Consider the following 21,140-nt stretch of genomic DNA (forward strand, 5'->3'; position numbering starts at 1 on the left):
ATACAGACTTGCTATAAAAATACTGATAGTGTAATGGTAAATTTGACTTTCGAGTGTAAAATTTCTAGGCACAGAGCATTAGGATTGGAGTGTAAATCTACATCAAAGTGAAAATAAAAGTGAATCTGGAGGAAAATGTATGAAATTTCCATTTTATCTTCTGAATAATAAAATAATTGAAAAATAAACACAAATTACTAGATAACAGTAGGTTCTAGTCTTAACTTTTTTTTTTTCCCTCAGAAAGATATTGGAATAACTTCACTTTCAAAAAACTTTAGGAATTGCTGACCAACCTCTTCAATGACATCCAAACGACTATTACTATTCAAGGAAGTTCCAACCTTAAAAGAAAACCCAAGACAGTTGCTCACTTTGTAACTGTGTAATAGCCAGGTCTAATACAATGCCCTCCTTGCATTTTAAAAACACAGGATCACATTGTCTGAATGTCTCATGCTAACAATACTTGTTATCTGGGATGTCTCTATTTATAAGGATAGAACTAGGCATACAAGCTCCCCTGGCAGTCGGTATCATCAGCTCAATCTGCACACTGCAGGAGCAAGGTGACTTCAAGGAATCACAAGGCAGAGAAGGCAGATGTCAGTAGTCTCTTTGGGTAAATTGGTATAAAGCACAATACCCTTGGCAAACATTCAGCTCAGCAAACAGTATAATCTCATCTTATTTCACCTATCTATGGTCAACAAATATCTTTGGGCATTTTCTATAGGATTAACAAAATTTAATAGGTATCTAATGATTCACATATTAGAGTACTGACCAAAAAGTAAGATCCATGGGAACACATAAGTGCCTGACTGTTCAGCACTTAAAACCACCAAGCACTCCACTGACACTTCAGTTACTGGCACTAACATTTCCTGTGTACATAAAAGTCTGATTTCTATTTGCACCAAGATGCACCTTAAGAGGCTGACAGAACCTCATGCTTCCTTTGATGTCAAAATACCACTCCTATCCACCAAATAGACATTTCCCTAGTGATCTCATTCGAAGGACACATTTGAAGTAGCTCTTTTCAGAGTATACCTATTGGATACAGCTTCACAGTGTCAGCCATCTCCTTTTTAAAAACTGGGAAGGAGCTATACCTTTTATCAGCATGGATAGTTAGAGTGCTCCCTCAGGAGGCTGATGACCCATATTCAGGTTCTCTCTCTGTCAGAGGGAATTTACATCCAAATTCAATCAAGACAACACTCTCTTCCCCATGCATGACACTATTTTTGGGGAAGCAGATTCTTTCCTCCCTGCTCCAAAATTAAATATACTAATGGAATTATTTTCATAAAACAGTTAAACAGGAGTAGCATGTGGAAGTCCAATTCCACAGTCCACTGACCTGAATACAGTTTGTACTCCAACATTTACTTACTCAAACTCTCTTTCCCACTTTGAATAAATCCTTCAATTACTTCATCACAGTATCACAGGAACATTATATCCACTCTTACCTCCTTCCTAATGTGTAATATGCTTTCAGAGAAAAGTGAAACCTTTGGTTTTGTAGGATATTTTTCAGGTAGGAAGAGTGGTTCTCTCACTATCTTCAGAAGACTTGGCACTCGCAGTCACAAAAGGAGGGAATAACTTTCTGCAGTACGGCATAAGATGTCCAAATCCAAGAGAGCAGGATTTTAGATGCTTCATTCTTCCCACTGCTCATAGTATTCCCACTGACAAGCTCAGCTTGATTCCTTCTTAGTACACATATTAAGATGTATTGTGCTCTTTGTATACAAATTCTCCCTCTGCCCTGTATAAACATGGTCATGCTCAGGACCAGTATGCTGTGGCTAAAAGTCATACACACATTTGCTGATAGCCCAAGGGCTAAACTCCATTATAATGTTGCAAGGGCAGACAGTAATGTCACATTTCTAGAAAAAGGAAAATAAGCATTATGTGACTGCAGGAAGATCACACTCCTAGTCAGCAAATGAGCCAATATGGAAAAACAAAAATTCCTTTCTGGTTCTCAGCCTGATATTATAGAAACATTAAAAATCACAGGTGGCTTCTGGCCAAACTCTAGTTTGGATAATTTACAGACTTCTGTTTCCCTATTTCCCTTCAGCCATCCTAATGAAATACAATATCTTCTACTGTTCTGCACTCACGTACTAATTAAGCTCTTCCTTAATTGCACATAGCGTTGAAACCAGGCTACCATGGACTTTGGAGTTTAAAAAAAGTTGAGTAAACTGTAAGCGACCTCTGCAACTATCAACTATTATATCCTCAGATATAATGGGTGAGACTGACAAGTAAACTCCCATTGACTCCCACTGGATTCTGCAACACCTCAAGACTCTTTGGGCTGAATGCCAGGGAGGACATTCATGCCCATACTACCATTTCAGTCTTGCTGTTTTCCCAGAGTAGATTCTTCTGTACTTTTAAGGGAGTGGATCTGATAAAAGGACCGGAATGCCATCCAGAAGGTTTAGAAGGGTAAAAGGGGTTTTCACGGTGGTCAGAACAACAGCCCACATAAGCAGTGGTGGCCATGGGAGAGCGTTCTGGCCTCCAGAATAAGATTCTGGTAAAAGAGTAATGAGGAGGGGAACCTCGTCCACTATTATAATGAGGATTCTTTTAACAGACATAGGAAGGAGTGGCAATGACTGTAATTTTCCAACATTCACAAACGTTTCACTTCTAAAAGTATTACTTCTGTTTTCATGAGCCTCACTCTATTATTTCTAGAGTTGATTTTTTTTACCTAATGAAGGCAGCTCAGCTCTGCTACCTGTTTTAAGACATTCTATAACTTTACATCCGCCACTGGCTTCTTTTTTTAAAAAACATTTTTAAGACCTACTTCTATGTATTTTATAAATAGATAAATCTACACTTAGAGAAAACAAGGTAAAATAAACAAAAAGAAAGATAAAACCCACAAAGGCAATGAAAATTGTATTACATTACCAGTCGGGTAAAGAACTTTTATGTAACCTGGATGAAGTTCCTCTTCAGATTTTATTCTGTAATATGTCATTGTGTTGCATCTGGTAGAAAAATAAGACAACGTTCTATGGATTGAATAGTTCCAATAAGCTTACTAAAATCAGGAACTGCCCAAAACCTGTGTCTTGGAATAAAACCACTGGGTGATAAAGAAACAAACAGAGAACACTACCAAAATATTGATGTTTCTTCCAGAGATATAAAAAAAATTACTTAATGTTGAAAATTTTGGAATGAGAGCTGTTCATCCTTCATATAACTTTTCAAGAAAATTGAAAAAGCCCTTTGCAAGTAAATGGTCTGACAGCATTATTGGGATCACTGTAGTCGGGCAGAACAGGACACCATATTCAGCAAATACAGGCTCGCAAAAAAGTAGGTCATGTCTGTACCTAGAATACTTACTCAAGCAGACCATCCAAATCATTATGACAAACTGTTCCCGTAAGATACCTGTCACACCAATAAAGTTTGGTAGGTTTAGTCACTATGCAAAGTCTATGATAACTGCTTTTATTATAAGCCACTTGTGCTTGTTTATAGTCCCTTGTTTTGACACGCTGCAGATGATGTATAATTAAAGATAACTGTTACTTTCTTCCTTATTTTACAATACAGTCAAGCCTGTAAACAAAGACCAGCTCTGGGACCATTAACAGAGGCCCTTGTTTGCAGACTGTCTTTCCAACCAGCTACTTCAATTTCAATGCTGAAACTGTCAAGCTTAATTAAGAGTTATGGGGCATAACCATTTCAAAACCATAAATCCATACAGCAGAAAAGTAATATGACTGCCTTTGTGAACATCTCTTTTTAAATAAGCAATATCTCTTACTGAGACCTAATTTAGGTTCCTTATACACAACTTTGTAATATAAATAACTTTATTGCTTCTCCTGCAGTGAATATAAAGACAATCATAAAATAATTTCATCCTGATTTCTTTTGGTTTATTTGACTATTTAAAGTGGACCTCAATGCATATTCTAGTGCTTACACTGCTATTCCATCCAAATTCACCATGGCTTTTTGTGATCCTCCAAAAAGTCTGCAGAGAACTGCCTTTCTCTACAGCTTCTTTCAATATTTTTTTTCTAAAATCTCTTTGCCTTTTGAGTGTGCACAGCTGTCCACACGGCCTCAGAGCATCAAGCAGAATGATACTGAGAAAGAAGTATCAAGAACTCACTGATTAAGTGCTGCGCTTTAAAAACACCTTTAACACACAGCACACCCAGTTTGAGACACCAGTGACACACTCCACAAAATCCACCAAAACAGCGCGATAGTGTAGGCTTAGATTTAAACCTTAAAACCACCTTATCCATTGCAGGGGAACTACACATTTGCTTCCATTTTAACAGTGCTTAGGTCTTCCACCAGAACCTCTGCCAAATCAGCATCCTAGGGAGCACAAGACCAATTCATAAAACCGAGTGCAATCTGAATCATATTGGTACTTTCAACCAGAAACTGAATTTAATAGACAACTGCTTACAGTGCTTCAAAGGCTTGACAGATTTCAAAATCAATGGCTTTTGCCATTTTCAGTGTTAAAAAAATCCCAGGTAGTTTTACCAATGACTTTCCTACTTTTAAAGTTATTTTCTGGACTTTACAGCAAAGGAGTTATCCTTGAAAATGCAACTCCTAAAGGCTTAAAACAAGGGTGATTAAAACAATATCATGTTTACTACTGTTTCTTAATCTAATGATTTTTGTAGTATGATTGCATGAGGAAACCTTTGGCTTTCTTCATCTGCTTCATGGACTAACAGATTAGTTCAATTTATAGAACTGCTGATCATCTGACAGTTAGTCTACAGCCACCCCCTTAAAATAAAAGTTTCCTTAAAAACTTAAATGGTTTCTATCCTAACAATCACTTTTTTCTGTATTAAACAACACTTGGGTTAACTTATAGAGGAAATTATGGCTGAATATCTAAAAGCGTAATTTATGCAGACTAAACATTAGCTGTAAAAGACTTTTATTGGCTGTTTGTCAGGTCCAGAGAGGCACAGAAAACCCACCCTGGCCAGCAAGTTAATACATTTTGGGAGAAGATACTAAGAAAAGGAACTATGCCTCTCTCTTCTTCATTACCCTATGTGGAAAATGTGGTTATTAATAATAATAATGCTCTGAACTTAAATTTCCACTTTACAAAGGTGCATAAGCATTATTATTCTCATTTCACAGTTGGCCTCACTAAGTACAGAGATTTGTAGCAATTTGTATGAGAAGCAGCACTCTCTAGTGAATAAGTTAAGAGCCTGAAATTATCTCCCCAGGGTTTTCTTCCCAGCTAAGCTGTAAATTTCAGACTCCACCAATACCCACTGTAGCAAAACCAGACACAGTCCATCTGAAATTGGAGGGTTTCTGCATGGGAGTAGGAGCAGAGACTAGAAACTCATAAGACAGATCTGAAGAATTTCTGCCTTACATTGATCTAGTTGCTTAAAAAATTAACTTTTGGGACCACTGAGGAGATGGTCATCACAGAGGTCATTGCAATGTACAAACACAACAAAATACACAAATAAATGAAATAGCATCGTTTCAGAAGAAAAAGGAAATAATAAGATACATAGCAATGGACAGACTGGAGTTTGACCAGGAGAAGTCCTTACTCAGCCTCATCACACTTTTTTCTCTTCTCTTGCTGACAAAAGACCCCAATTTCCTGTAATAACGTTTCTCTTACTCTATATAATTCCTCCTCTGGAAAACAGCTCCTGCACGTGACAACAGCCTTACCTATGGATTTTAAATTTTGTCATGGAAAGCACTTCTGTGTGGTAAGTCCAAGGACTCAGGAAAATACTGAGCTCCTCTTCTCTGTTAACTGAAATCATTTTAATATCTTTTATTCTCAAATATCACTTGGTCACTTAGGTTAAGCTTTAATGAACATTTCCAATTTCACACTGGATTAAAGGCCAAAAATGAGGAAGTAGTACTGTATTTTCCTTTCTTAGAATTACGGGGATGAAAAAAAAATTAGGCCTATAAGCCTAGCATGTAGAAAAAGGTATTTTCAAGGTTGCAACCTTAAAACTATTATCTATTCTCCAAAAAGCTGCTTAGTTTCAGCGTCAGGCCCACAAAGTCAAAAGTATCTCTCATCAGCTTCAAAACTACTCAGTTTTTTCCCCAAACATCAGTTGGCCAAAAAAGGATACCAACAGAGCCACAGTTAGTAGAGGAAGTAAAAAACACGCTTGCAGACTTTTAACTTTAAATAAACAGAGACCCTAAGTATTTGCAGAACTGGTATTTTAAAAAAAATTGCAATAGTTGCCAAAGAAATCAATCTGCAGCAGCTTGTATATGCAAAAAGTGTAAGGACAATCAATTTTGTACATAAAGGAGAAAAGCATAAACAAAAATGAACTGTCAAAACAAACAAATAAAAACATGAAATATTTTTAATTCAATAGTAATGTAGTAAATTTTATACAGAATATGAGTTTAAAATGGACAGATCAAACTACTTTTCCAAGCACAATGTGTCAGACAAAGAACAGAAGATGCCAAACTGGAGTTATAATAATTTGAGATTTTGCTACAGCTACAACCCTGAAAAATTTTGTAATTCATAATTTATAAGCAACTGGTCAAGAGGAATATTAAATAATTTAAATTTAATAAGAGTATATTTTTTTTCTTCCTTTATACTTCTTGTAATCACAGAAATGCCTGTTCAAATTAGTCAGAAAAAAAAAAAAGCTGACAAACCCACTGTGTTTTTTTGTAGCTTATTTCAGGACAGCATCACTTCTCTCTCATATTAGAGTTTTGTGTCAAGGCATAAATCCATAATGGTTTCATGCTAATTTGTGCCCAGTATGACAATTGCTCTGCTGTGTCTTTGGAAATTTTATCAGTGTTTCTTTACATGGTCACTTCTCTAACACTCCTTGACTACAACCACAGTCAGTCAAACTTTAACATGTGAATGTGTGTCAGTGATGGTAGCAGGCAAGAACAAAACCTTTGGGTGATATGTGGAGAACCAAACACATTTAGTTTGACCACCAGTACCAAGATGTCTTGATCAGTTCTGCAACACACCATGGTGAGTCAATCTTTATCTTTAAAGAAGGTGATCTCAGTGATCACCTTCCCTTCCCTTCCCTTCCCTTTCCCTTCCCAGCCAGGGCACTGCAGGGGCCCCCACTTGGCAGTGCCTCCTCTACACCTGACTCATTAGGTCAGGGAGGATGTAGAGGGAAGCTTTGCATTCTGTGTAAAAATTCACCAGACGAGAGAAGAAGAAACTGTGATCTGCTGTTTTAGTGTATTTCTGTGGTTACCAACTTTTGCTTCAGCTCCACTATAACTGCACTACAACCAAATCAAGGTTTCCTGTCAGCAAGATCTACTGGCAGTACACTTTCCTTTCAGCTTAACAGCTTTCAGGCTTCTTATGCCACCTCCCACTTCCTCCCTAAAGCCACAACAAAGATTGTTATCGACTAATATGACAACACCTAACAAGGGTACAGCTGATAAACTGTAGGTTTGATCCTGTCTACAATGTTCATATGCCTCCAGCAGAGGTTCATCTGTCTGATTTTGAAACAGGAGGTAGCACTGCAACTAAATGTAGATAAGATGAGGAAAACATGTAGAAGTTTTTATTTTCTGAAAGTACATTCAACGAGCACCTCTAAATATGAGCAGAATTAAAGAAAAGATGCATGAACACTCGTCCCCTTCAGGACTGAGGGTGATTTTATAGTTCTGCACATGAATATAAATAAATCTTTAATCAACATTCATAATTTCTGCTTCAGGACAAATTTAGAGGAAGCAGAAGTCAAAGGAGAAAATAAAGAAAGATGGAAGCATAAAAATATTCATGTACATACACATATGCCCACACCCACCCACACAGCAAGGCCTATTTTGCCATATGGGATCACTATTCTGTATTTAGCTGATGGATTAAGCATCAATAAATTAAAAAAAAAAGCTGAATATTACTTTTCCAATAAAAATAAGTCAAGGATTTAAAATAGAAAAGCCTTTTTAATGAAAAACAAATGGCATTTAAAACTTAATAGCCTTTAGGTCTAATAAAAAAGTCAAAGCTTTTATTTAAAGAAAAGAAACTTTCTTTAATAATCACAGACACTGCTATGCACAAAAAGAACCACTTGCAATGCAACAGGTCCTACTTATGGCAGTCTGGCTATGGTAAATAGTAATAGTACTAATGGAAGAAAACACATATGCCAAGAAGCAAAATTATAAACAGTCTAAGGCAGATGAAGCTGAGGCGCCATTAATTTTTCTTTTAGGAACATTTTTAAAAGACATTAACAAGTGTAAACCCTCAACACTAGTGATGAGTAGTCAAATCAAACAGATCTCTAGGGACCACTACTGGCTAAAGAAAAGGGTTACAAAAAATAGGGCAACTTTACACACTGAGCTGGCATGTGGTATTTGCTGGTACCAGTACTGACATTGCTGACTGGGCCATCATCAGTGTGACTTGTGGGGACTTCGGAAGCACTGAGATGTACTGGCAGTCATGACTGGTGAAACAGTCTCATAACTGGACAAATATTTCACTGGTACAATCATGTATTGACAAACCTAAATTTAGTGGGCACAATCCCCATTCTCAGGAACTGTCACAGTGTTCAAACAACTTCCCAAGTTTGAACCCTCTGGGGAGATCCTGAACCCACAGCTGGAAGTTCTGTGTTGATTTTTTAAAGGGCCACCATTTAATCCCATGTGTCAACAGTGCCACTAACTTTCCTTCACCCTTGTGCCATTCTTCCTGATACACAGTAAAAGAACAGGCTGTTTTGAGCATTAGGAGAAAAATCAGTGAAAGAAAATCTGGATATGAAGTGTGCATATGAGTGTTTCGATTTCAATGGGGCAAAAACAAGTTAAAGCTTCAGCAAAGTAGCTCTTATGTTGCAACCCAGTATGTTGACTTTTAGGTTTATCCTGTCCCAAAATTTCCTCCCGCCTTATTACCTTATTACCTCCAGTCTTATTACCTTAAACTTATTGAAATAATCAATACCAACAAGAGTGTTCACACAGTACTTACCTTCAATAGCTGCATTTGATGGGTTTAAGAACCACCTAATGCCAAATAATACAAAGCTCTCTTTTTCAGTGTCCCTAAACATTGCCGTTTTAAAAGATGTATTGAATTCTTGTATCTTATATATTCTAAGAGCATGCCTTCCCTTATTTCCTTCTTTGCTATAATGATGCTCAGATAAAACAGGTCAGCAACACTTAAGTTTTTTTCATTTTCCAGAGAGAAGATAATGGTTTAGATGGATGTGCCCTATCAACTGTAGTATGCAATTTAATGAAGAAAGTTTCACACCTGTAGTTTTAAAATCAATGAAGTTTCAATGATGAAAAAACAAAACTGCAGAGTGCAGATGAAGGTTTACTTCCAGCTCTCTATTCCTTAGAAAGCTAAAATCACCACCATATACAATACAATAAAACTACATATGGTGCTTGCCCTGCAAAAAACTTTTGCTGAGGCTTTCTGTTTGTTTCCTTTTTTTTTAAACAAATGTAAACCTGTGCTTCTTACAGCATTTTGAAATTCAAATGACAATTCAGTGGACTGCTAAGTACACCTCTATAGACACACAAATGAGTATTTTCTTCTAATTACCTTACTTCTCTGTGTGGAACGTGAAAAAAAAAATCACATAATTTCAGCATTAAAAAAAGTGATTAAAATGCCCCATTTGGCACCAAATGCTATAATCATAAAAAGAAATGAAGGAACTTGAAATGTGTTTCAACTTTTTGAATATCCAGTTCAAATCTAAAAGCCATGAATTTCAAAACAATGTGGATTTGAACTGAGTAAATATCCCAATATTCTTGAGTGACAACATAAAAACTACTATAATGTGGTGTGACCTCCAAAAATTGAAAAACACTAATACTCTGATGCTCCTTTAAAGCATATTATTCAAACACTCTAATACTTTTTTGGTTACACCTGAAAAACAGGGATACACACAGATACTGGAAATCTGATGCTAGGCAGCTATCTAGAAGTCGGAGTGTTGACAAAGCCACCAGTGAACCAAGCAGCAAGCCTGCTGCAGCACTTACAAAGTGTATCAGGCTAGGAAAGTTAAATGAATACAACATAAAAGGTGCTGATTTTCCAAATGAGTAGATCATGTATATTTTGGGTGTGGCTGCATATGACTTCATCTGCTGTGTATCTTTAAATCAAACTCCACGAAACAAAACAAAAATCACCCACTATATTAACTAAATACACAATGGCACTAAGAATCCCTGGCTGAGATGGCTGCTTTTACACAAGGAACAGTTTTTATCAGATCTGGATACCTGCAACTGGCTTTTGAGTACCTTTTTCAAGTTCCTAATGAACAAGATCCAAGCTGCATAACTTCACACATGCTGCACAGCAGCATCCCTAACGCGTCAGCTCAGACAAAGCTGCTACAGAATTGCACTCAGGCAGAGCTGCTATAGAATTGCACTCAGGCATTCGTTCTGCTCTCCAGCCCTGCCAACCTTGTGGCACAGTGGTGACAGTGGACAAGAACAGAAGTAAAACTGCCCCTCTTCCAGCATCTCCCCTCAAAGCATGAAAATGGCTGAAGCATTCCTGTGCCTTCACCAGCATTTGTTCCACACGGTTCAGGCTCTCTCCTTTGAGATGCCACATGGCACAGCCTTCACTTCCACATCTAGTCCTATCCATTAGGTGATATATCCTCCAGGCACCTCACAGGAGTGTCCTCTGTCCCTTCCCCAGCTAACTGTTCCCCACCCCAGCCTCCCCACTGCACACAGCCCTCCAGAGCAGAGCCCCTGGCACCAAACATTTCACCCTGCCCCAGCAGCCTCCAACCACCACCCAATTAGCATGTTTGGCTTCTGAAAAGGCAGCGCTGACAGGAAGGCTGTAATTGGAAGGGGCGGCAGGCAGGAATTCAGTATACAGAAGGAAGAAGTGAAAAGTAATTTCATGTGGGTCCTGATGGAAGAGATGACAAGAGGGATATGATCATATGCAAAGAATTGGGTGTCTACAGATGAACAGCCTAATTTAACTCTCAGTAATAGATATTGTTATCTGAATAACAGCAGACTATCCATATAAAAACACTAAAAGACGTGGGTGAGTGATTTATAGTAGTTTGCTATTTGGAAGTGTCTAAGAGACAACAGGAAATTCTGGTAATTAGGAGCTTACTAACAGTAAGATACTTTAGAACTGTGGCAAGCAGGGTGATAGATTTGAAGACCTCTTCATACTTCTGCCAAGTGCACAGTAGTTTATTGCAGCTCACCATAGCAAAGTTTACCTTTTGCTAAGCAGATGTCAAGAAGACAAAACAGTATATTTGTTTGAGAGAGGAAGTGCAAAACCTGGCCCATGATCCACCTCCTATCCTCTTCCTAAACCACCTTCCAAGTATGTAGCTCTTCATGGAGCTTGGTTTAGAGAATGCAGTAACTCTTGGTGAGGGTTCTGAACAGAAGTTTAATTTTCAGGTAACCCAATTCACTGCTTGGGCCAAACGTAATCTCCAGTTATGCAAAGAAACAAGAGACAGATGTCAAGTCAATAAAACTTAAAAAAAACCCTTAGGAAACTAGTTGCAATTCCCTGTTTCCTTAATAGAAGTCCTTGTACCCTGTCTATCAAAATATTATGGTCATACTGTATATGTTTGAAAACATAAAAACAGCCCAGATGGAGAAACAATAAACCAGTATCTACTTATTAGCTTCTGGTTTCATACACATAAAACATGCTAATAAAAAAATAAAATAAAGATATTGACACATCTTAAATAATGTTCTTACAAATTGGTAGAAGTACTGTGGGCTTGTACAGAGCCAGACTGTGACAGAGAGAGATAAATGTGAGTTGTTGAGCTTTCCAGTGAGCGCAGAAGCAGCCGCCTCTTTTAAGCTGAACTCTCCATCACACATGCATTTAATATGTCTGATATTCCAGTGGAAATGTAATTTGATGTCTTTTGAAAACAACACTTCACTATGACTTTAAATTATTCCCCATAGGGGACCATTTTACTCCAATGCGCTTTGTTTACTAGCTCTGCTGCTTCCAGCAACCTGCTTGATAGATGCCAAAGATGAAGATGAGCTCTGTAATGCACATTTTTGGATGACTGAAGACAAAATTCTCTGCTTCTTGTCATAGCTTTCCAAATGATCATGACTCTTAAGGCATTCATTACTGTGTAGTAAAGCAATCTATATTTCTGTCAAATCCTGTTATTTACAATTTATGGAGAATAAAGATTAGAAAGGAGAGATACTTCACAAGGAACACTTTCTGCTCTAATTTTTATTCTCCCCAGTGACCTTGTTATCCCTCTCCTTAAGTGACAGAGAGATCATTAACAAGTCGCCCACTTGGAAGCAGGAATGGTGATGGTGCAATGAAGTACTTGGATAGAAAAAATAAAAGCATTCTAGGATTATAGGAAAGGACAGCCTTTTGACAACAAGATAAACAATCAGTATATTTTTCTTCCTTCTTTGCACGTTCATTCTGTATTATTATTGTTTTTTTTAAAGTAGCAGCTATGAGCTCCAGTGAAGATCAGTTTCACTGAAAGGGTACTTTCCAAGAACATAAGAACAGGTGTTTAAAGAGTTGATTACTAATTAGATCTAATTGCCAAAAGGAAAGAGGAGAAATGCAGATCACGTCACTGAAACAAAGTGCCACTTGTCATATATTTTGAATCATGCCAGCAACATAGGAGTGAAACAAAAAGTAACTGCCTGATCATTAAAAACAGTCCAACCTTGAGACTACCAAGACAAACTCATGTCATACTTCTCAAGCAACTGGTCAGGCACATAGCAAGTTCTAAGAACAAGAAACAAAGTAATAATTTGAACAGTGCATGTTAATCCTACTGTTTCTAAACAAATGCCTCAACATCATCTAAACAAATGCCAAAACATCATAACTCAGCTAAATTCACAACGACTGTCAATGGTCACCATTTTCAGGCCAGATTCTTCTTTTCTAAACAGAACCTTTTAGTCGTGCTTTCTTTATCTCAGGAAGGGAATACTAAGGTTTGTGATGGAACCAAAACTCCATTTATCAGAATAAATGATATGATGACAGATCTACTCAACATATCTTTACAAATAGGAACCCACTTGTTTTTCTATTGAGAGTCCTCACTAAAAACAAATCAGCTTTCACACTTATTTTAATAAACTGCTGCAGTTTTTCTTTCTGTTTTAAGATGTATTTAAGGTCATGACTATTGTGGCTGAATGCAGACACCCAAGTTGCACCAGATGAAGCTTAGATAGTCAGCATTAGTCTGTAAAGAGAGCTTAAAATTATTTGACATTTCAGTTATGTGAAACATGGCAAATGTGTAGAAGCTTTATACAATGGCTCCCAAATGTTTTTGAGGGAAAATCAGCTGGCGAAGTCCAACCAAGCTGTATGGAAATAATCTCAAACCTGTTGTGCAACAACCAGAATCAAAAGAAAAACATTTGTGATCTAGTTATCCCAGGGATCACTTCCGTTTCCACTTAAGAAAGAAACACATTCTTCTCAGAATACAGATCAGTGCAGCTACACACACATGCAAATTTAGGGACATCATGAATTTACTGAACTCGCACCTGACATCCTGGTGACAAATTGATTTATTTTTTACTATAATATATACACTGTATGCTTGTACACTACATCCCTAGCCAGTGGAAGACTTTCAAGTCTGTTTTGTCAAAACAAAATACTGACTTTATTTTACTTCTAGACCGTTCCTGACTTACTCATGAACTACTTGTATTTATAAGCAAAGGTTGAGTCCAATAACCCTTCCCCATCACACACATCTTAAAAACAGAACTGCTATGACAAAGATAATTTGATCTCACCACTTCAGGCAACCAATTCTGTAATCTGTAATTTACCAGCCATCCCCAATACACTGTGGTCCTTATTCCCTACAGTCCTCAAGAATCTCTCTTCTATAATTCTTGGGAACTATTACACATCTGGCATCAGCCTGCTCTCTCTTCAGCAACAGGCTCTTTAGAGAATCAAGGATGACTTGGAACCTTTCTCAGTCATTTTCGCTTACATAAAAACTGTAGTAAAATGAGATGCTGTTACTTTGAAGTAATGCTTGCAATCAAGATTTGTCTCAAATTCTACACCTGTGAATGACTTGCAAGAAAAAAGTATTTTCTTCCTTAAAACTGCTCACATCTCATCATTAAAAGATTATGTAAACATTTTTTACAATTATTTTCCATATGTTTTTATTTAAAATTAGAACTCATGCATTATTAACTGATGAGGAAATACAGACTCATCTGCCTATTTCCATGAGAAAGGTTTCTCCTGGTTTTCCACTTGTTGATGCACCCCTTCCTCAGATTCTTCACTTTGCACAAGTTTTTCCTACACTAAAGAAAAAGTGGGCACAGAAATAATTCATGTCCCCAAAATATGCCATATAACCCTACTGGAACACATGACCCAGGAAAGTTTTCAAAATAAGGAAGAGAAAATGAGGATTGCTTTCAAAGACAAAAAGCAAACCACAAACAAACCACAACAAAAATGACAAATCCACCAAAACCCCCACAAAACCAACAAAAAATATACACATACAAAATCCAAAACCAAAACAACACCAAAAAAATCAACCAACCAACCAACCAAAAACCCCTAAACAAAAGAAAAAAAAAAAGAAAACTAGTAAGGAAGGAATGTTTGGAACCAAACTGTTCAGGCTCATTTGTGAGATTCTGTCATCTCAAACAGCAGTTTTAAGGAACTGGAGGATGTTTGAAATCTGGTGTTTGTCTTTTTTATCCTATAAAACACTACCCCTATAGATTTTTAGCAAGCCTAGGGCAGCCAAGATACTGAAGAGCTGTCACAATTCCCACATTATGCACAGCTGTGGGCACCAAATAAGGATAAACTTTGCTTAATACCACCAACTAACTGCATGAGGCCCCAGGGCTGTGTGATGCCTCCCAGCACCTCCAGGAAGCATATTCCAAGCATGAAAAAGGATTAGACAAACGTAAAAATGTTCAGTGATGTGGGTGAGTCCCTAGAAAACAAATGGGATGTGAGTTGAGTCAGGAAAGCTCACAAAGACATTGACAAGAAACTGGAGCCTGGTGCAAGGTGAAGGCACTTAGAAGTTTCAATATGGAATATGACACTAGCTGGGAGGGAACATCCACACACAGCCCTTCAGACACTCTATCCTGCCATGCCCTTGTTAGACTGAAGAGCTCTTGATGAGCAAAGTTCTCTTACAAACTTCTCTTACCAAGCTTAATCAATGCAGCTCTGAGTCTTCCTTTAAAAGTATGCTTCATATGCCTCATAGCATGCCTCATTTCTCAGTGCTCTTCTCAATTAGTATACACCAGAAACGGACTGGAAGGAAAAAACAGATGTAGCAAAAGGTTCCCTTGCACAGAAATAGGCTCTGGCACAGAACTTTGTGAATTCATGTTCACTAGAATCGTTGTTTCTACTTCAGCCCTGCCTCTCTGTATTCAAACATTTTGTTTCTAGTTTTTACATTGGATTGGATTTCATTTTAATCACTTAACCCTATCTGTCTACAAGCAGTTCACCCAAAAATTCTGTACACCATACTTTTCCTTTTCATTGCTATTTCCCATTCCATCAATCTTTGTGTCCATAATCACTTGCAGTAATGATTTTGCATTTTCTTTCATTGCAGACAAAATATGATTATGCACAAAATCCTGCTAGACCTGTCACACAATCACTCTATCACCTATACAGATACACTAGTCTAATTTTGTGCCACAACAGATTCTAAATCAAAAGTACCTTGACATGTGTCCTACAGAATCCTATGAACATTACATTGCTCCTATAAGTGTTCTATCCAAGCTCTAGTTCACTTGACAATACCTTTGTCCAGAGCCCCCAGTGCTGGGCATTTTCTCAAAAGCATTTGGTTTAATTGTAGATTTAAGGCTGTAACTATTACCGAGGTACGTTTTGGTTTTTATCTATATACAACCTTACACATTTCTATTTGCCTTACAGAACATAACTATTTAGATGTATACCTTCAGAACTGAGTTAGTTTTATTAAGACTGTAAAAATGCCCCAAAAGTATGTCTAAAGAGGTACAAGTTGCATTACTAATACAGAAAATATACCTGAAATAGATTAGTTCAACAGAATAATTATCTGCTTTCTCTACTGCAAAATAGATATTTAATTTAGCGAGAAAAAAAGTGGAAAGTGGGAAAATTGTAAAAAGGTCTAGAGGCTGCTTTTTACATTTTGGTTGCAAAAATTACATCATCTGAAACAGGTTTTGTAGGTCAAGCACCAAAAAGCTTCACTGATCAGAATTACCAAGGATCCGCAAGTTTTCTATAAAAGCCATTGTCCTTCTCATCAGAGGAATAATAAGCAAGGTTTGTTAAATCATCTAAACAGCACAGAGACACTCAAAAATGCTATTTCATAATTCTGCCTGTAAACAGTATTTGCCAGCACTATAACATAGAATCTTCTGGTGCCCAGTGACAGGACCAAAGGCAATTGGCATACACTGAAACACGGGAGGTTTCCTCTGAATATCAGGAAACACTTTTTCACTGTGAAGGGACTGAGCACTGGCACAGGTTGCCCAGGGAGGTGGCGGATTAGCCCTCCTTGGAGATACTCAAAAGCCGTTTGGAGATAGTCCTGGGCCACTGGCTGTAGGTGGCCCTGCTTAAGCAAAGGGGTTTGGATCACAGAACTCCCAGGGATCCATTTTAGGCTCAACCTTTCTGTGGTTCTGTGATATAAATGTCTTATCTACACTGAAAAAGGAACTATAATTAAAATTTAAAATGCAAAGAGTAATTTCCCTTCAGCAGACAGAAAAGACGTATTTGCGACGACAGCTGATGGGGTTTTATAAGAGACTGACAGCATAAATTGGAGTATATGATTAAAAACTGGTGGTGTTACACTGTTTCATTCTGGTCGAACATCTGTTCTGTAGTTGGTTTATACATTTTGCTCAAATTCCAACCAGAATGTAGAATGAACAGAGTTTAAAAGATTGTTCTGGAAAACAGTGTGAACAGAGTCATGGTCAGCACATGAGGAAATATTACAATCACAGAATAAAACAGCAATCCCATGGGCTACTAGCAAAGTATAATTTTGATCTTATGGTTTCACAGTAATTTCCTATAGCAAAAAATCCCTCAGCTTGGTGTTATATGCCATCAGTTTGGCAATATTTTGAAATCATTCACAAAATAATGTAAGTTTATTGACTCTGCACTGTTAAGCAGGGAATGTCATATATCTCTTCCAAAGAAGCGATGAGTCCAGAGTTATATAAATTCAAAAATTAATACAAGTATATTGCAAAGGAAGCTCATGGGGATTTTTTTAGTTTATTTTAAAAGGTTGGCAAAATTTCTTTAGTTTTTAGTTTTAAGCAAACACTGCCAGGCTGAACAGGTCAAAGAAGGTTGAATAGAGTAATTGAGTACAGTTTAAGAACATGAGCAGTTTGTTCTTGCTGATAAATTAGACAGCTTCTCTGAATTACATTTCATGCTGTTTTCACACAACAGCTAATTTCCTCCTGCTAGTTCTAAAGTTACTTGGAACTGTATGTAATTAACTCCAACACCTTTCCTTCATCCTTCAAAAAGCATAAATTTTGTTTGCTTTACAGTTAGTTCCCCACATATTTTCTTTTCTTCCTCTGTGCTATAATATCATAAAAAATAATACACATCTGTGATAGAAGAAATGCATTAGCAGCATAATGCAAGTTCTAAAATGAATAAGATATATGATATTTTAATGATAAAAAAGTGCACATTCTTGTACTACAGAATACTCACGTCATTGCCAGCTCCAACAAATTATTTTTCTTCTCATTTTCAATATATTTGGCAACTCAAAGTATTTTTCCCCTGTATTTGAAAAAACACTGCAAAATGCTAACCTTTTTGTTTTGATAATTTACACTTTTACATCAACTCACTTTCAATTATTATGCAAATTGCAATATAAGTGGATCCAAAAATCAAGCTAGAGTTCTTTTGACTGAAAAAAAAATTAGGAAAAAAGAACAGGAGAGTAATTGTGATAAAGAACATTTATAAAGACTAAGGTTGCACAAATACAGTTTAATACAAAGATACAAATGAAACTCGCTTTTAGGGAGAATTATCTCTTTGGCATGGTAAGAGTAATACATAGCACAAGAGTAAAATATTCTTTAGTGAATGACTTAAAGTCCAAGTCCTTGAAAATGAAAAACAGTTTTTGCAGGGAAAAACATCTAAGGCACATGCTTAAGTTTAAACAGAGGTTTAAGTTCTCCCATATTCCCCAAGCCTTTCAGCAGAGTTATGCCAAAAAAACCAATCATATTTGCTACTTTTGAAAGACCCCTCCAAGAACTTCATGCCTAATTCACAGAATTCAACTATAATCTTTCCACTGACTTCAAAAGACTGTTTTTAATTATTGGGGATGGGTTTTTAAAAAAATGTATTAAAAATTATATTTAAATTGTAAATACACTCAACCAATAAAAAGCCTTACACTTACATGTACTTCTCACTTACAGGAGTCGAAACCGGCACTAACAGCAAGCTCATTTAACATTGTGTTAAGTTGTTAATTCTCTTACAGTGACTTTTTTAATGATGACAAAAATATGTATAATTTTGGTTTATAAGCTGGCAATACAATTCTCATGATAAATAAAAAAGAGGAATTTCTGTTATACTTGCAGTTACGATGATGCTAATATAATGTATTATCTTGCAATTTAAATTTCATGTGGATATTCCTCTAGCAAGGGAAGGTGTAGGCAACTCTTAAATCAGTTTCAAACAGACTGGATTCTGAAGGTTCAAACAGATAGTCCCAAAACAAATGTAAATTGCTCTTTTTCCTCCTCTCTTTACTGTTCTATTCAAGTGTACATTTTTTAATCTGTTTCAATAAATTTTTGATACTAAAAAATAAAAACAGCAAAGAAGAAAAAGAACTTAATTTTAGAGTCTATTAAGTCATTAAGAAGCATAATGTTTGAGTTAAGAGCACTTGAACAAATTCATTATTGCATCCTCACATTTCAACCAACTTTTCCAGGAGCGAATAGCTTTTCAATAACATCTGTTCACAGCAGTACTAAGCCATACCAGTATGTAGATATTTTTTCTTTTTACTTGCTCAAAATACAAAAAGAAAATTTCTAAGTTATTAAGTTGGGGGAAAAAAATATTTTTTTAAAAAGACAGAGGCAAGTATCCAGGTGAAGTTATTGGGAATTGTGTTCCCTTAAGTCAGACTGAATTTCCTCCCAGTGAAAGTACTTAGCAACTTAATTTTATGGTAGGATGAGTTTCACAGTTTGTTTTGCTATCTTCCCTGAGATATCTAGTTTCATATGACAGCTCTCAGGCCAAACACAACTGATGTAAAGTATTTTTGGCTAAAGCTATCTGAGGGCTTTGGCACAAAATCCAGGTGGAATGGATTTCTATAGTGTTAATTAAAAAAAAAAAAAGTGCCACACTTCACATCTACTCTGCTGAAGTGATTGTGTGAATACTCTTGACTCATCATAAAATAAGACAAAAAATAAGACAAAATTACTAATCTTAAGCCTTTTATGTATTTATTTCAAACCAATTTGCTTTCAGGTTTAAATTGCTATCATTCTTACACTTAACATATATTTTTCCTGTTGACTTCAAAAGCCAGTCATATTAATTTTAACCCTAACCAGCACAGAAACTTTTCAAGGATACAGACGTCTTTTGAAAATAATGCATCTATACTAGTAGAGTTAATTATTACCTATAATTTAATAAATATTGAATTGAAATGTCAGGTCCCAAATTACTGTTCAGTAGACATAAGAAACTTTTCATATCTTATTTTGGACTGACTTTTGTTTCTCATTAAAGGTAGCATCCACTTCCCTGAGTGGAACTACTCTGGTTGTTTACATCAGGAAAGCAGAAGTAATTCAAATTTTTGGTTGCTATTGCTCTTTCAAGAAGGAAGCAGTGTCAGCTGTGCACATGCCATCAGTGGTTCTGTGTGTGAGTATTAGGGTCTGCCAAGCACTCTGTAATTTTAAATGGGGCAGGTAGAGGAGAAAGAAAACAGAAAAATAAAAGAAAATAAAAGGAAATATCTGAAACAACAACAGATCCAGTTGTGTTTAGAGCCTTCCAGCATCTGTTTGGAAGACTTCTATGTAGTCTTACTGCCATGTAGTTACACAGGATAATGCAATCAGAACACAGCCTACTGTTGTCAGAGGAACTTTACAGCAAAGAAAATTAAAATGCTACAGATGGACAACACAATTAAAAGAGATACAAGCAGTCAGTGAACCAAACAAAAACAGAGTGGCCAAGTTCAGAGGTTTTAATCCAAAGCACTGAATAATATTCCGGATGAAGTCACCATGAGATAGCTATGCAACAAATATGGCAAAAGACTCCTATTTTAATATCATAAATCTGTGATTTATTGATCCCTCACAGAATTTGATGGAGGAGGAGAGCCTTTTAATTAAAGGAAGTGATTAAGTGCAAATCCTTCTCAAGCCTTTCATGAAAATCTTGCTTCAGAGAGTGATCTGAAGAGCCACAGCAAGGCTGAGTCAGTATGCTTAGAAAGAAAAGGTGTACTCATAACGAGATTAGTTGCATTGAGTTAAGATACTATTGAAGATAAAGGCAATTTCTAGTTGTCAGCACGAAAGAATACTTTTTTAATTTGTAAAATTAGCAAAGCTACTATTATTATTCCTCTCAGAGAATTTTAGTGGATTCTAAATTACTCTAACATGTCCCTTTGTTTTACTCATTCTAATGACAAAGAACTGAATCTTGTTTAAATGGAGCTATTTTTCCATAGCTGTAGCAGGGGAAAGTGTAATAGAAACAGATGACAGTGAATATTACCTCTTACTACAAGGTTATACCTTGGCACTGCAGAGAGGCCTTTTGTTAGAGAAGCTTAGTCAATTAAATATATCACTGATGTAACCTTCTTAATTTCAGGGAA

General features: G+C 36.6%; 1 protein-coding gene across 7 annotated transcripts in view; it reads right to left on the reverse strand.

Moving 5' to 3' along the window:
* TPK1 (thiamin pyrophosphokinase 1) overlaps positions 1–21,140 on the reverse strand; it is a 298,387-nt gene that overhangs the window by 250,453 nt on the left and 26,794 nt on the right. For 4 of the 7 annotated variants that reach the window (XM_064668760.1, XM_064668794.1, XM_064668741.1 and 1 more), the window contains exon 1: positions 2,959–3,043. The exons of the other annotated variants lie outside the window; for them this stretch is intronic. In XM_064668760.1, the coding sequence (XP_064524830.1) occupies positions 2,959–3,028 (70 nt within the window). In that variant the 5' untranslated portion in view covers positions 3,029–3,043. Of the gene's footprint in view, positions 1–2,958; positions 3,044–21,140 lie in introns of those variants that run through there. 7 annotated transcript variants of the gene reach the window in all.

Source organism: Pseudopipra pipra, chromosome 1 (genome assembly GCF_036250125.1).
Source record: "Pseudopipra pipra isolate bDixPip1 chromosome 1, bDixPip1.hap1, whole genome shotgun sequence".
Classification (NCBI taxonomy): Eukaryota; Metazoa; Chordata; class Aves; order Passeriformes; family Pipridae; genus Pseudopipra; species Pseudopipra pipra.